The sequence below is a fragment of the Pan paniscus genome, chromosome 10 (assembly GCF_029289425.2).
Source record: "Pan paniscus chromosome 10, NHGRI_mPanPan1-v2.0_pri, whole genome shotgun sequence".
Classification (NCBI taxonomy): domain Eukaryota; kingdom Metazoa; phylum Chordata; class Mammalia; order Primates; family Hominidae; genus Pan; species Pan paniscus.
In genome coordinates this window covers 137593087-137609527 of record NC_073259.2, presented here as the reverse complement: position 1 = coordinate 137609527, position 16441 = coordinate 137593087, and the positions used below count along the sequence as shown (strand labels likewise).

General features: G+C 42.0%; 1 protein-coding gene across 2 annotated transcripts in view; it reads left to right on the top strand.

Annotated features, from left to right (window-relative positions):
- Positions 1-16441, top strand: part of TMEM132D (transmembrane protein 132D) — an 820982-nt gene that overhangs the window by 355177 nt on the left and 449364 nt on the right. Inside the window, exon 3 of one of the 2 annotated variants that reach the window (XM_034934834.4) lies at positions 11909-12055. The exons of the other annotated variant lie outside the window; for it this stretch is intronic. Within the exon in view, the coding sequence (XP_034790725.2) occupies positions 11909-12055 (147 nt within the window). The remainder of the gene's footprint in view (positions 1-11908; positions 12056-16441) is intronic. 2 annotated transcript variants of the gene reach the window in all.

Here is a 16441-nt window from a genome sequence, read left to right as displayed (position 1 = left end):
ATGGTATAGCCTATTGCTCTAGGCTGCTAACCTATACAGCATGTGCCTGTTCTAAAACTATAGGTAACTGTAACACAAAGGTAAATATCTGTGTGTCTAAACATATGTAAACATAGAAAAGGTACAGTAAAAATACAATATTATAATCTTATGGGACCATTGTTGTACATGCAGTTAATTGATGACTAAAACGTCGTGCAGTGCATGACTGTGTGCATGTACGTATATGCGTGTGTGTATATATATCATATATATACCTACATATATATATAGTATAACTGTGTGTACAGTGTGTTGTCATTGGTGTACATATATTTTAAATCCATGTATCTAAGTATGTTAATCTCTTAGAAAATGTCCCACTAAACTCAGAAGTTTGACGATAGATGTCTGTAGCAAGAGGAACTTCTCTTGTATCCCCATTCATGCCATTTGAATATTTATAACGTTTCTATACTATTTTTCAATGAAAAATTGTTAATAAAAAATTAACAACCTCCCAAAAGACATCCCTGAGAATTTACATTTATTAACCATAGTTCCGCTTTTGATTTAGAATGCCTTCTTTAATTAAATAAGTATATTTAAGCAATTTCTCTAAAACACTGGTAACCATGAAGGCTGAGAAAATAGCAATACAGTTCAATTATGTAACGTAATGAAATTAGGGGGTTGTGGTTCTTAACAGACAGTAAAATTAGGTCTTATCCTAAACCCTGAAAACTAGACACATCTCAGCCCCCTGTGAATCTTGGAGCCCTGGGAACATGGAAGTTAGTTGAGTGTTCTGAAATAGCAGGTGCTGGGGAGGCCCCCTGAGCTGCTTGTCTGCAAATATTTGTCCTGCTGGCTCTGCTGAGGTGATTGACGTGGCTACATTTGGAACTTATGAGGCTGATTAGAACTTTGAGCTCACATCTGATATCTCCCATTGGAGGCAAGGATTATGTTTTGTTTCTTTTTGTTTTGTTTTGCTTTGTCTTTGTTTGTTTGTTTTTAAGAAGAGTCAGGGCTTTGGTTAGTTATTGCGTGGATGAGATGGAAAAAGGGTAAAATTTTATTCAGATACTCAGGGCATCCAGGTTTCTATGTAACAAAGAAGATAATGGTAATAATCATCATCATAGCTAAAATCGATTTTCTACCAGACACCATGTTAAGGACTCGACATGGCTTAGGGTTCATTATGTGCAACAGGAGCGGGACTCTGGTTTTGCCTGTCTGCTGGTTTATTTGATGACCCCATGATGGGAGACTCAGTGACATGCGAAGAATGAGGCCGCCACATCCCAATCATTGACATGTGGGCAGTTCAGAATGTGTTGTCGTTTATTGGTTTAGTATCAATGAGGCAAACAATTTGCTCTGTGTTTCTGGAAATGGTGATGAATGAATGCAGGTCCTTCTACCCTCTCTTGCCATCCCCTCCCAATTTAGCCATCCATTTCTGGGAGGGTGTGTTGAGGGGTGCAGCCTATATCAAAGTTCTGTTTTTCCAAATGAGAAAACCTGGTCTGCATGGAGTCATAACGATTCCTATGAATCCATAGACAATGTTCCCACATAACAATTTGTAAAATATTTAAATAACATCCTTGACTGTTGTTGGGTGGTGGTCTGTGTTCAGTAGGAACAAGGAGAGTTCTTTCTCCAGTCCCATATTAGGCAGAGGGCAAATCAGGCATAAAAGACATCTGTGTATGTCTACGTATTTCCCTTCTGCCTGCCTGCGTGTGTTCCTTGCTGGCTTTATGGTTTTTCAGAAACATGAGTAATAAAATAAGGTAAGTGGTTCTAAGTAGCCGCTCCTTACACTGAGCCCTCTGACCTCTTGCTTTGCTTTGTTTCTTCGTGGAACTTACCAGTGTAATAAATGTGTGCATGCATGCGTTCCGTCTCCTCCACTAGAATGTTAGTTCCATGGCAATAGAAAACGTATGTTTCTTCTCACCTGCATATCCAGTGGGTGAAGAGTACATGAAAAGAGGGAGCACTCAAAAAGTGTTGAATGAAGCTGGGCACAGTGATAGCTCATGCCTGGAATCCCAGCACTTTGGCAGGCCAAGGCAGGAGGGTTGCTTGAAGCCAGTTTGAGACCCAGCCTGGGCAGCATAATGAGACCCCATCTTTGCAAAAAAATTAAAGTGTTTGTTGAATGAGGCTGGCATGGTGGGTCACACCTGTAATCTCATTACTTTAGGAGGCCAAGGTGGCAGGCGGATCACTTGAGGCCAGGAGTTCGAGACCAGCCTGGCCAGCATAGTGAAACCCCATCTCTACTAAAAATACACAAAATTAGCTGTGGGTAGTGGCACACACCTGTAATCCCAGCTACTCAGGAGACTGAGGCATGAGAATTGCTTGAACCAGGGAGGTGGAGGTTCCAGTGAGTGGAGATCACACCAGTGCACTCCAGCCTGGGTGACAGAGCAGGACTCTGTCTCAATTAAAAAAAAAAAAAAAAGTTCGTTGAATGAATCAGTGAATGAACAAACACACCCAGAGGCAGATTGGTTTACTCTCCTCGAATTACTCACTTCAGTCCTTTATAGCCACGGATTATTATTTACTTATTTTTAGTAGTGGGGGTGGGGCCATTGACTTCAGAGCCTCTAACAGCTGGTGTCCCTGTCCATCGCACTGGCACAGCTCCTGGCTGGTGTGCAGCCCCTTCTCCCTGTTCCTACTCATCCCACTTCTCCCATGAACTAGCTAGCACCTGTAGGAACGCCTGGCCTCGGGGACCCTTCTCATGCATTGACTGTCAGGAGGGAAACCAGCTGCTTGGGAAGACTAAAGACGATGTGCAGAAAGCATGTAGCTCTAAGATGGTTTTTAAAAGCCATTGAACATCTGTCTGTGCTGGCCATTTAAAAAAAAAAAAAGCCCACAGACTAGGCTTAATGAAGTGAAATAGGTGGATTCAGATGTACTCCAGGAGAGACAGGAGGTCCCCAAAGCCATCAGCCAGCCTGGCCGGAGACTTGACACCACACTTGGCTCACCCTCTGGGCCATGTCACTTGCTCTGTGCCTTTGGTCGTTCTCCCCGCTGGGCTCCCCTGAGTTGGCAGGTGGCTAGCCCGTTTCTGGCTTTGAGCTGCTTTGTCTCTTGAGCTGGTAGAGAAAAGAGACCAGGATGATCTGTGATCAAAGCAGCATGTTTAATATACAGTAGTATCCTTTAATCCAAGGTTTTGCTTTCTGGGGTCCGAAAACATTAAATGGAAAATTCCAGGCTGAGCGCGGTAGCTCACGCCTGTAATCCCAACACTTTGGGAGACTGAGGCAGGCAGATCACTTGAGCCCAGGAGTTTGAGATCAGTCTGGGCAACATGGTGAAATCCCGTCTCTGCTAAAAGAAAAAAAAAAAAATAGAAAAAATTAGCCAGTGGCGGGCTCCCGTAGTCCCAGCTACTTGGGAGGCTGAAGCAGGAGAATGGTGTGAACCCGGGAGGTGGAGCTTGCAGTGAGCTGAGATCGCGCCATTGCACTCCAGCCTGGGTGACAGAGTGAGACTCCGTCTCAAAAAAAAAAAAAAAAGAAAAGAAAAAATTAGCCAAATGTGGTGGCTCACACCTGTAGTCCCAGCTACTTGGGAAGCTGAGCTGGGAGGATCACTGGAGACTGGGATGCAGAGGTTGCAGTGAGCCGAGGTCGTGCCACTGCACTCCAGCCTGGGTGACAGAGTAAGAGTCTGTCTCAAAAAAAAAAAAATCCAGAAATAAACATTTCACGAGTTTTAAATTGCATGTCATTCTGAGTAGTGTGATGAAATCTTGTGCTGCCAGCCCCATCCTTCCTGGGACATGAATCATTCCTTTGTCCTGTACTCGCAACCCTCCTGCATGAGACACCTGCCCCCTTGTCACCCACATGGTCTCTTCCTGACATCCAGCCATGGACATCAAGACTCAGCTCCAGGACCACTTGCAGCAGAGGACGCTCCTTCTGACCTATCGCCAGGGGTCACTAGTAGCCAACGCTCCTTCTGACCTATCGCCAGGAGTCCCTAGTAGCCAACGCTCCTTCTGACCTATCGCCAGGGGTCCCTAGTAGCCAACGCTCCTTCTGTCCTATCGCCAGGAGTCACTAGTAGCCAACGCTCCTTCTGTCCTATCACCAGGGGTCACTAGTAGCCAACGCTCCGTCTGACCTATCGCCAGGGGTCCCTAGTAGCCAACGCTCCTTCTGTCCTATCGCCAGGAGTCACTAGTAGCCAACGCTCCTTCTGACCTATCGCCAGGGGTCACTAGTAGCCAACGCTCCTTCTGACCTATCGCCAGGGGTCACTAGTAGCAGAATGCTGCATCACAGGGCCTGTGCCAGTCACCTCCCTTCATCTCATTGTGCAGAAATTTTATTACCTCTCATCATCATCCTAAGAAAAAGGGTGAATACAGTGCAAGAAGGTATTTTGAGAGAGACCACATTGCCATAACTTGTATTGCAGTATATTTTCATAATTGTTCTATTTTATTATTAGTTATTATTGTTAATCTCCTCCTGTGTCTAATTTATAAATTAATTTATCATAGGTATGTGTAGAAAAAAAACATAGTATGTATAGAGTTTAGTACTATCCGTGGTTTCATACATCCACTGGGGGTCTTGGACTGTATCCTCCAAGGATAGAGTGGGACTACTGTCATCACAGCTACTGTGCACAGCTGTGCAGGTTGTACACTGCTCCACTGTATGAGGCCCCATTCATATCATACTCTATATGAATAAAGCCTCCTGGGGTTAGCCAGTCACAAGTTGCACGGCCATATGGCAGCCCTCAGCATGATCCTATTTATATAAAATTATAGATTGGGTGTGGAAACGTACACAGAAGAATGATGACTAAATTATGGATAGCTTAGGTGTAAAGTGATGGAAGTTCCGGTGTTTTTTTTTGTTTGTTTGTTTGTTTTTGCTTTCTTCCTTGTATCTTTGTGTGTGTCCATTGATTCAGGCATTCATTCATTCTGAAGATATTTAACTTCCTCATTTACAGCTCACGTAAATCTCAGAAGTGACAGACGACATCGCTCTGCTTTAAATCTTTAGATGTCTTTTTGTCTTGGACAGTGTCTTCAAATGTTGGAATTTCACATAAAAGTCAAGATTTGTCTTTGGCAGCACCTGGCCTGTGTGCCCCGTCGATGAGGCCAGGACTCTGCAGTTTGAGTTTTCAACGTTAGTGTATTTTGTGCTTTCTAATTAATGACAGGCTGAGCTTTGCTTCTAGGGATTTTAATGTTCTATTAATCCACCAGTTACTGAAAACTGTTCTCATCATTTTCCCTCAGTGCAGTGGAGGCCACACCCCCATGCTTCCCCGTTCTTGGCTTCTCCCTGTGGGGGTGTGGAGATCCCCCATTTCTTCTGTGAACCAATTCCTCTTCTCTTTGGTCTCCTCGAACTATTCTCTACTTCCTTATGTCCGTTTAGAGCCCTTGTAATGCCTCACGGTTAGCAAGACAGCAAAAAGGGGTTGCATTGAAGTCACAGGTCTTACTTCTAAATTTAACTTTACCCACCAGAAGGGCAGTGGGAAAACAGATTCCCTTGTACAAGTGAAGGTATGAACACTTAGAGCTGGCGGGAGCATTTAAGCCCCATGTGAATATTGATATGAACACTTAGAGCTGAGCTTCCTTGTCACATGGCTGCCGCTGCTGTGTGTCGTGCACCCCGTTCTGGGGAATTAAAGGGTCTAGGGGATTCAGGTGGTCTCCTTTATCGTGGGGTGAGCACATCCTAAGGGGAATGTAAAATGATTCATTGGAGGATCAACTAAAATCAGGACTTGGCAACTGATTATTTTTAGTCTCAAGATTTAAAATGTGCATTTTCATGTGCGTTTTGTAGCACACATTATTTCAATAGTCCAACCCATGGTTCAACTGTAAAGTTTATAAACATAAAAACCTATATAAAGGTTGCATATGAATTTTTTTTTTTTTTTTTTTTTTTTTTTTAGACAGAGTTTCACTCTGCCACCCAGGCTGGAGTGCAGTGGCACAATCTCGGCTCACCGCAACCTCTGCCTCCCGGGTTCAAGCAATTCTCCCGTCTCAGCCTCCTGAGTAGCTGGGTGGGATTACAGGCATACACCACCACACCTGGCTAATTTTGTATTTTTAGTAGAGACAGGGTTTCTCCATCTTAGTCAGGCTGGTCTTGAACTCCTGGCCTCAGGTGATCTGCCCGCCTCGGCCTCCCAAATGGCTGGGATTACAGGCTTGAGCTACCGCGCCCGGCCGCATATGAAAATATTTTTACTGATAGGGGTGCATGACAAAGAAGTTGGAAACATATCATTCACATTGTTACTTTAGGCTTAGCTCTTTCTTCTGCGTCACTGTTGGTCTTTAACTGGCTATAGTGGGATAGTCACAAAGTAAGGAGACTTAGCAAATATATTCCAGTAATAGAAAGAGGGACCTAGTGTCTCCCAAAGTGAAAAGTGGGACATGATTCCTAAAATACTGACAGTGGCATCGTAAGCAGGCATATCCATGTAACTGCTGGCGAGGGCAGGGCCAAGACGTCCAGATCGGGCTGGAAGTGCTTCATCATATAAGCAAAATGTTATGTGCTATATCAACATGTTGATTTAGTGGAAAGTAGCGTTTCCATAAATTTGTTTTTCTGGTCAACTGGAAATTAGAAGCCAAGAGTGATTGCAAAATACGTGAATAGAGCTATGACCTATTAAAAAAATGAAGCTTATTTTATGCTGTGTCACTATTAATGAGAGAAAATAAGTATGGAGACAAAGAGCAATTCAAAAAAGCTTTGCTGTGACCCCAAAGGGCATGTTTCCGTCAATTAACTGGGAGGAATGCTATCACCAAATCTACATGCGTAAGAGTATGGCACCCTTTGGTGGGTGCACACTGTGTATTGTTCCATAGATTGAGCCTATATGGACTCAAAAATGGAGATATCAGATTTTACCAGGATTTGATCTACTCAGAGACTGTGTGGTCACATGAATCTCTGGGGGAGAAACATGTAGACAAATCTTTCATTTCAGAAGTGAGAGAAGCAGTCCAGAAGTTTGGATCTCTTCCTATCTTCCTTCCTCCAATTCCCTGGAATTCTACAGTCAGTTATTGATTAAAGCCAATATTAGCCTGCATATAGCTGATTAGCCAATAATAGTTTCTAACAGGGCTATGTTCATTATAAACAAATAGCCTGAGATTTACACGCAATCCAAATTTCTCTTCTTGGGCTTTGAACTCTATGTAGCAAAACTTCTCTCCCTGCCCCCCTTCCTTTCTCTTTGCTCTCTCTTCCTCTTTCATTTTTTTCTAACAACACACACACACAGACACACACACACACACACACATGCACACACAAATCTTAAATAAACCTCCCAACAAACAAAACACTGAAATTCCCCTTTATCCCACTTTTATCTCATCAATTTTGCTTTCTGTCTTTATAGCACACATTTGTATTAGTTCAATAGCCCCAGTGTGAATTTCATACATGAATATGCCTGTATTCAGGTTGCATATTAAGAACACTTCCACTGACAAGATTGCGTAAGTAGGGAGTTTCTCTTTGGGGCAATGTTGTCATCAGCCTAAGTGTCTGTACACAGTGATTTGGAGAATGAACTCAAATTTATAGTCTTTAGGAGGCTGACACATCCCATCATTTGGAGTCGCCTGGTGGTTGTGGTGGAGGGAGATGCAAATCCTCCATCCAAATCCATCTCTCTTTCCACTATAGTGACAGGGTCACAGTGGGGATACGGCTGTCCAGGTAAAGACTGACTTTCCAGCACTTGCTGCTCTTGCAGTCAGGTGTGGCCATGAGACTAGGCTCCTTCCAATGGGAGGTGAGTGAATTTGGGCATGCAGTGCCCACCTCACCTGCTTAAGAGGAAATCCCTTGTTCTGGTCTACTGCTCTTCCCTCTTCCTCTTGGCTGGGATGGTCATGAGCACAGAGACATTAGAAGTTATACATTAAAAACAGTAGAGATGCCTTCAGCCTTGATCCCCAAATGACTGAGTGGAACAGAGACACCCAACAACCTGGGTTACCAGCAATGGATGTTCACAGGAAGAGGAAATACACTTCCTTGTTCTTGAAGTCACTGAATCTTAGCCTCCCCTTGTTATATAATTGGAAATGATCATAAATAACTCAGGCTACGTTAAACAAGAAGGGACTGGATGGGAGGATGGGGAATATTTGTATGCCTAAAGGGAAGGCTGAGAACCAGATTCAGAAATGTTAGCTGTGTTAATTCCTGCAAACCAGAGAGAAGGAAACAATAGACAGTTGTAGCAGGACCACAAGGCTGGGTGAATTTCCCCCAACCTTTTTTATTTGCTGTGTCTCTTTGTTCAAGATTATATTCCAGAGAGAATCTTTCAGCTGGACTGGCTTAGGTCATGTGTCCACCTTTTGTCCAGGGTTGGAGGGAGAAACTCTTGACTTACAAGTCTACCACGATGGTATAGAATGGCAGAGGGGTGGGTCATATAAGCAAAATGAAGATGCTGCTATCCAGGAAAGAGATTGGGTATGAGGAGCAAAAGCAACAATTGCGCACCACATTTCTGAACCCTGGATGCTGTACTTGAAACTCTGTATGTGTGTGTTTATAATATATACATATTCTACATTACATATACATATATGTATATACACATTGCATTTATATATTTATTTATATATATATGTATATAAAATATACACAGTCCCTGCAGTTCTATTATGTTTTAAAAACACAATATACCTTTAACCCCCGGCAGGTTTTGTTGATACCCAATCCCAGTGCATGTGCATACTATGGAGAAAATTATGGCTTTCCCCCATCACCATGGTAGATATATTATTAAGCATAAATCTACAGCAAATTATCTTCAAAATCAAGTGCTATGTTTATCTCTGTGTAATGAGGCTGTCAGTGTAACCTGTATTTATTGAACCACAAGTAGGTTATAAAACTTCCATTAATGAATGTAAGTAACTCAGTTGTCATAAACAAAGGGAGAAATTAGTATTTGGTTCAGACCCAGTGGAGCCCAGGGGCATGTGTTCTAGGAACTACTTTAATGGTTCCAAATGGTGCCACTGACAGCTCTGAGATTCGTGCTTCAAAATTATGAACCCAACACACACCGTGTTCAGTAAATACCGTGTCTACATCTCCGAAGAATGACCATCCAGTTTATTACATAGATTTTACTTGATATTCACACACAAGGATACCTCTTGAGTATGCCTTCTTCGATTCTGAACATCTAAAACATGCCCTAGAAATGTGTGTTCTATTATGAAAATGTTCTGTGTCTCTGAAAGACAATTCCCAGTGTCCTGTATAAAATTCCAGGAAAAAACATTTTTGCAGAAATAATGCTACCGACTATAGCTTCATTTGCTACAGTAGAATTATTAGCAAGAAATGTTGAATACTTCATGGGTTGAACAAGCCACTGTGTCCTTTCTTAAGAACTTGAAAAGGATTCGCTGGAGAAATGTCATCTAAATTCCACATAGCCTACTTATGAATAAAATTTCAGAAAAATGTAAGCCCATTATATATCAGAAAAGGCCTATGTACTGATATCTCCTGTATAATGAAAAGGTTGTCACAGCCAGGTTGATGACCTTATTTATTTAAAGCAATGTTGATTCAATAAAATTCCACTGCAGAGTAATTGGGACAGCCTTTAGAATTCATCTTAGTATAATAGTAGCTGTCCACAGAGGACTGTACTTTTGTTCGCTGCCACATCTTGGTTGCCTACAATTTAAATGAGTTTCTGCAAGGCAGGAATTGTAACGATTCGCCCAGTGTCTCACCTGAGTATCTAGAAAGGTCAGATGGCTTTTTGGCGTCTGCATGCGATTCCCAGTTTTTAAACGACTGCATTCAAAGTGTTTGCGTGCATAATGATTATTTAAAACATCAAACATGTATTCTCCCCCACAGAAATAATGTTATACGTGATGATCATTTTCTAAAAATGCCGACTTTTGCAGTAGGGCCACACCTAGAAGCAATTCTTTCTCTCTTTGTGGACTCGCCAAATCAGTGTGTGTGCTGGGGGTTCCTAAGACCACCCCCAGGTCCAGCGAGTCACTAGAACTCACAGGACTCAGCATGTGGTGAGAATCACTGCTCCGATGTATTCGCCAAGGAAAGCAAAGCATGGTCCGCAGAGGGAAAAGCACAGGGGAGGAGACCTGGCTCACGCTCCCAGGAATCCTCTCCCCGTGGAGTCACGCAGGATGTGCTTAATTCCTCCAATTCCTCCAGCATATAGCTGGGACAGCACTGCCAGAGGAGCTCACCTGAGCCCAGGAGTTCAGGGTTTTCACTGGGGACTGCTCATGGGGGCACCCTCTGCCTGGCACGTACCAAAATTCTGTGCTCCTAGAAGACAACAAAGTGTCCAGCATAAACCACCTCATTTGCCCAGTCTAGGCACCGTGAGCCCCTCTGACCATGAAAAGGGAGGGAACGCTCCCCAAATCCAAGTTCCCAGCCACCCTTGCCAGCAGGCTTTCCTAAGAGCAGTCTCAAGCCTGCAGCCTCAGGTCTTTTGTGCACACTACGTTTTAAAATTGTTTCCATGGGAAATAGTGTTGTTGGTGTTAGGGACAGACGTGTCCTGCTTTTTCTCAAAGCCCTGGTCCTATGAGTGTCATCTCCCCCTCGCCTTTTGTCCCTAATATTAATAGCAGAAGATGGTCTCACTTTCTGCTCTGGCATGACAGAGAGGGATTTTGAGATGTAGGCTCTGGCGCCATTGCCTTACTGCGTGTTTATATAGGCACAATGATTACAAGTCTGGAGGAAACTCCAAGTCGGCCGCCCCCACCATCCTCGTCTGCCTAGGTCAGGTACCATCAGCGTGTTCCAGGTTCCCCTTGGTACTCTCGCTTCAAGACTTTTCCTATTTTCCGCTGAGGGACTAAGAGAAAACACAGCAGGAAACATTAGCTTTTTCAAACTTCTAGGCCAGCTTGTAAATCAAAATCAAACTGTTTGCATTTTATTTTATTTTCTATTTTATTTATTATTATTTTTCTTTTGAGGCAGGATCTCACTTTGTCACCCAAGCTGGAGTGCTGCGGGTCGATCTCAGCTCACTGCAGCCTCCGCCTCCCAGGTTCAAGTGATCCTCCCACCTCAGCCTCCCAAGTAGCTAGGACTACAGGGGCACACCACCACACTCAAATAATTTTTGTATTTTTAGTCAAGATGGGGTTTCATTATTCTATGTTTCTTTTAGAAACTTGAATTGGAAAGAACATATGGAATGGAAAGCATACACTAAGAAGACAAGATTATAAAAAGCAAACAGGGCTGGGTGCAGTAGCTCCCACTTTGGGAGGCTGAGGCAAGTGGATCACTTGAGGCCATCATTGTTCCTTCCCCTATCTGAACCTCAGCCCCCTCATTTTGGGCTTGGAACCTTGCTAGGAAGATCAGATAATATAGACACAATGTCCGTCAGTGCCTGGCACTGGGAGACATTCAATGAATGTGCGTTCTTATTTCAGTCTTTACTTTTGCATTTTCATTGCCTTTTTCTATTGAGTTTGGCCAGGCTAAGGGTTTTCAGGTAGTTCTGTGTTTGTGTTTGGCTTGGCTTTATTTAAAGATACAAGCTAGTGCAAGGATATTCTATTTCTGTAGCTAATGTTTGCTGGCTGTCAGTCTACCATCTCTAGCTCTTTAGTAAAGATAGGAAAAACTGAAAGAAATTAGGGCAGATGGCTTGGAAGGCGACTGCAAATTTGTGTTTAAATCCTAGTATACATGAGCTTACACCTGCCAGGCAACGGTGAGCAATTAAGCTCCCCGTGTTCCCAGAACCAGCATGACCCGGGGATTCCCCAGAGCTGACTCAGACCCACACATGCTGTCTCCAACAGGGCAAAGGTGAAGAAAGGCGTGAACATCATCGGCGTGCGAGCCAGCAGCCCTTCCATTTGGGATGTCAAGGAGCGCACGGATTATACTGGAAAGTATGCACCAGCTGTCATCGTTTGTCAGAAGAAAGCAGCTGGCTCAGAAAACAGGTGAGTCCCAACTGGCCTCCGATATATTCAGATCAGCTGCAAATGTGGCCTGATTTTTTTTTTTTCCTAGATTGCTAACAACCATTTCCACTGTGGTTTGCATTTGGTGTGTGTCGTCTGTTCTATCAGGGCCTCCAGGTAGATGAATGGAATCTTTCATTTGGGAAAGGTGGGCTCTTATTCACAGCAGACCTACTTAGAACCCCAGCAGAGCACCGTATCACCTGCAAGGACTGCACCATGCAGATGGAATTGACCCACAAACCATGTTCCTCTTCAACATGACCTCTTTCTAGTCCATGTTATTGGAGGAACTGAAACTCTGCATGTCTCATGAAACGGCCCATTTTGCAAGTGTTAGAAACCAGAGCCTATATGTCTCTCTTGACACGGGTGAATTCCACGTTTGCAGTGTGTATTTAAATTCAATGCATATGATTGTATTCATGGGCAGGCATTTTCTGATGGCACAGTGAACTATCTGCAGTAGAATTGCAGGGAATTGTGGATCACTCTAGGGAGAAATTAAAACCTGAATCTGTCTCTGATAGCCACCAAATTAGAAACAATCAATTCACAGCTAGGCAAAGGGAGGCTCGGAAACTCAGTAGTTCTTGTTTTATTGCACTTTCCTGAAATCTCATTTGTGGCTCTGGGGGTATCCTAGTCTGGTCACATATTTTTGTCACCTGTATGTTGCTTTTTGCTCAGGATTCTATTGAAAATTTCAACAATAATGAAAGGATGAATTCCGGTATGCCATGCATTATTTCTGGAGTGCATTTTTAAACTTCCTAGCTCAGTGTTTGGAAAATATCCTTATTTTTTATTATTTATTCTAGCAGGGAGCTCAGGAATCTCAGCTGATAACTATTATGATTTTTTTTGGCTTATGATCAAGGAGCATTTGAAACCAATGTGGGGATGATTTGATTTGGATTCTTTTCTGTACTTCTTTGCTCGATGTTGGTTTTTAGGAATTTGGATTATCAGCAGCTCTCGTTTGGGCCTTTCCTTTTTATTCTTGAAGATTTGCTTGTACAGCAAATGAGAGGGAAAAGAGAAAATCTGTATTTGAGTTCAGTCCTAGATATGTATGTAGTGATATGTTTATGTAGTGATAGTGTGCCATACTGGTGAACTGGGTGAACTTATAGATACACAAATTGAAACACATCTGTACCAGTAATATAATTTGGAAATCATGTGCTATCTCAATAAAATATTTCTTTTGTGTTTTGTAGTTAGCAAAAATTGGGATAGATGGACACGGGGGTGGACGGATGGGTAGACGGATGGAGGAATGGATAGATTGATGGGCAAATGGATGGATGGATGAGTGGATGGATGAGAGGGTGGATGAATAGATGTGTTTATTCTTTATCAGAAGAAAAGAATAAATTTAGGGGAAAGAATCTCAACCGGTGAACTTTCATTTTCTCTTGTGATTTCTTTTGCCATCTCTTTTTATGTATTAGTAGAAGCAGTAGTTGTAGTCTTGTCTATGAGAGACTGAGGGAGTTGAACCATTAGAAAATATTTGTGCCTTTTTTATTGTTAACTTCTGACAAATAGTTCAGTTCATCTTGGACACGGAGAGAGAGCATGGGGGGCCCAGTGGTGGCTCCTTCCCATTGAAATGTAAGCTGCCTTTTTATAGTTCCAGAGGTTTCCAGAATCTCAGCACATTCAGAGGACATCCAAATGCAGAAATGCATGGTGGATGCCATGTATTTTTCTTTCATCTGTGTCAGTATCTTCTTTAAGAAACAAGGACCCTGAATAGAATATAAAGCTCTTCTTTTAAAAGCCCTAATTCTTCATTCTAAGTGAAGACCATTCCTTATCTCTTTGTAGATTCTGATGCCAGTTTTCTGTTTCCTTTTTTATCTTTTTTCTTCTTGTCTTCTGGAGGCCAGGATATGTTTCCTCATACTATGGGTCTGGATGATGGAAAAAGGTTATACACATACAGATACACACACACACACAATATGTTGTATGTGTATAATATGTTATATGTGTGTACATGCATACAGCATATTATATATGCATATAGAACATATATATGTGATATAGGTATGCAAATGCATGCATGCATATAGATGTACATTTTACAGGTGTTTTGTTGATAGACAAATGTGTTGATGTAGGGATTTTACACAGCAGCTAGGAAGGCTTTGCTTAATGAGGAAGCTCTAGAACCGAAGTCTTATAGTTTTGGGAGCAGGTCTTTTTCCAGTTATGCTCCAGCTCATACAGCAGTGTCTGGCACACAGTGGGCTGTCTATAAATATTTGTTCAATTTGATAATTTGTTCTAGAATTAGGCCATATCTCTGGTATATATGTATTATGATACAAATTTGTATGCACACATATTTAGTGGTTTTCTGTATGCTTGTTCAAAAAGTAAGGTGCATAGCTGCATGTATAATGCTGAATTTGGGGAAACCCAGAGAAGGGTACTTTTGTGAGCACACTATGTCCCAAGAAGTCTACACAAAGGACTGGCAACTGCGATTTCTACTGGAGAGAACTGGGAAGCTGGGAGAAAAGGCTGAATGTAAATTACTTTTTACAGTGAACCATTTGAACTGTTTGATTTTTTTTTTTTTGCTGTGTGCATGTATTACCTATTTCATAAGACATCTGCAACTAAAATAGAGATTTTTAAAATATGATGTATTCATTCATATATTCAACTTTTATCCTCGCTTTGAAACTTTTCATTTTACCTCTGCCTTTGGAGAATTAAACAAAGAGAAATCATGCTCCATGATTACAGATAGTGAATGGACTGCGATGAGATGTGTTTTTCTTAAGGATAATTGGAAAATGGATTATAGAGTAGATGTTTTAATAATATTGGTAGGTTTTGCTTCAGAAGCTGTTTTGCTTTATAATTTCCTCCTACCCTCTTTGAGTGTTTTCCAGTTATTCTTAAAAGTCAGAATCTGATCATCATAATGCAAAAGAAGCAGTGTTAATTAGCTTGAGAGTCATAGATTTTGTATTGCTAATAATTTGCCATGGATCAGGAAGTTGTGTTAATGAAGTTAAGTCACTGTGACAGGTTTAATTTTGTGTATTAAGGAGACACTTTTGTGCTAGTGATGAACTCACCAGGAGTGAGCAAAGATCTCTTATCTAAGTTTAACTGCATCCTTCCCTGCTTGAAGAAGTTAGGTTGCTGAGAATCTGATCATAACAGTATGAACATGTGAATGTTACCCCAGCTATCAGATCTGTTTTGACTAAGCATTGCCTGCAGGATAACCAATTATGCTGTGTCCATCAAATTGCATTTTGCATTTGCAAAATCTTGCTCAGTATACTCCTATGTTAACTTAGATAAATATGTAACAAAAGCCACATGTTCTCATTTCCTTGTAGTTCTCTCCATAGACAAGTGTTTCCCAAAGCTCACCATGGTTGATATGTAAATGATTTTAGGTGTCACGTAGAAAGGAGGATCAGTATACTTGAATGAGAGAAACTTACATTTATTTAAGTTCTCCAGCAAGACTTGATTGAAGAGAAGTTCATCTCTTTTAAGGGCTAGTATCTCTTTAAAGCCTCTATCCTTAGCTGGTACATTATAGATAGGCAAGAGTACGTAGATAAATTTAATCTATTTTCATAATTATCTATTTGTTCATTATAATACTGATTTTACATTTTTTGTAAATAACGTTTCATTTTAAAACAAATGTTTTTGTTTCATTTTGTTTTGTTTCCTGAGACAAGGTCTCACACTGTTGCCCAAGCCGGAGTGCAGTGGTGCGATCTTGGCTCACTGCAGCCTCTGCCTCCTGGGTTCAAGCAATTCTCCTGCCTCAGCCACCCAAGTAGCTGGGATTACAGGCGTGCACTACCACACCTGGCTAATTTTTGTATATATAGTAGAGATGGGGTTTTGCCCTGTTGCCCAGGCTGGTCTCAAACTCCTGAGCCCAAGCAATCTACCTGCCTTGGCCTTCCAAAGTGCTGGGATTACGGGAATGAACCACCATACCCGGCCTTAAATAGATTGTTTTCTGAAACAAATAGGAATATCTTAAACAAGACAGAAGTTTTTTCTTTCTCACATAAAGGAAGCTTAAGGCTGGCCACGGCTGGAATGGCAGTTCTCCAGTATCACTAGGGTCCCAGGCACCTTTCTTTCTTCAACACCATGTGAATGGAGGGCTTACATCCTCATAGATCAAGACTGCTTCAGGAGTGTCGGTCATTGCATCAGCATTGCAGGCAAAAGAAAAGTGACAGAAAAGGGTCTTCTTAACTGGGTTGACTCTTTTTAGGCAACCTTCCTGGAAGCTCTTTTCAACCCTATTTCTCTCTCTTGCATCTCACTGATAAGAACTTAATCACATGACCAAACCAT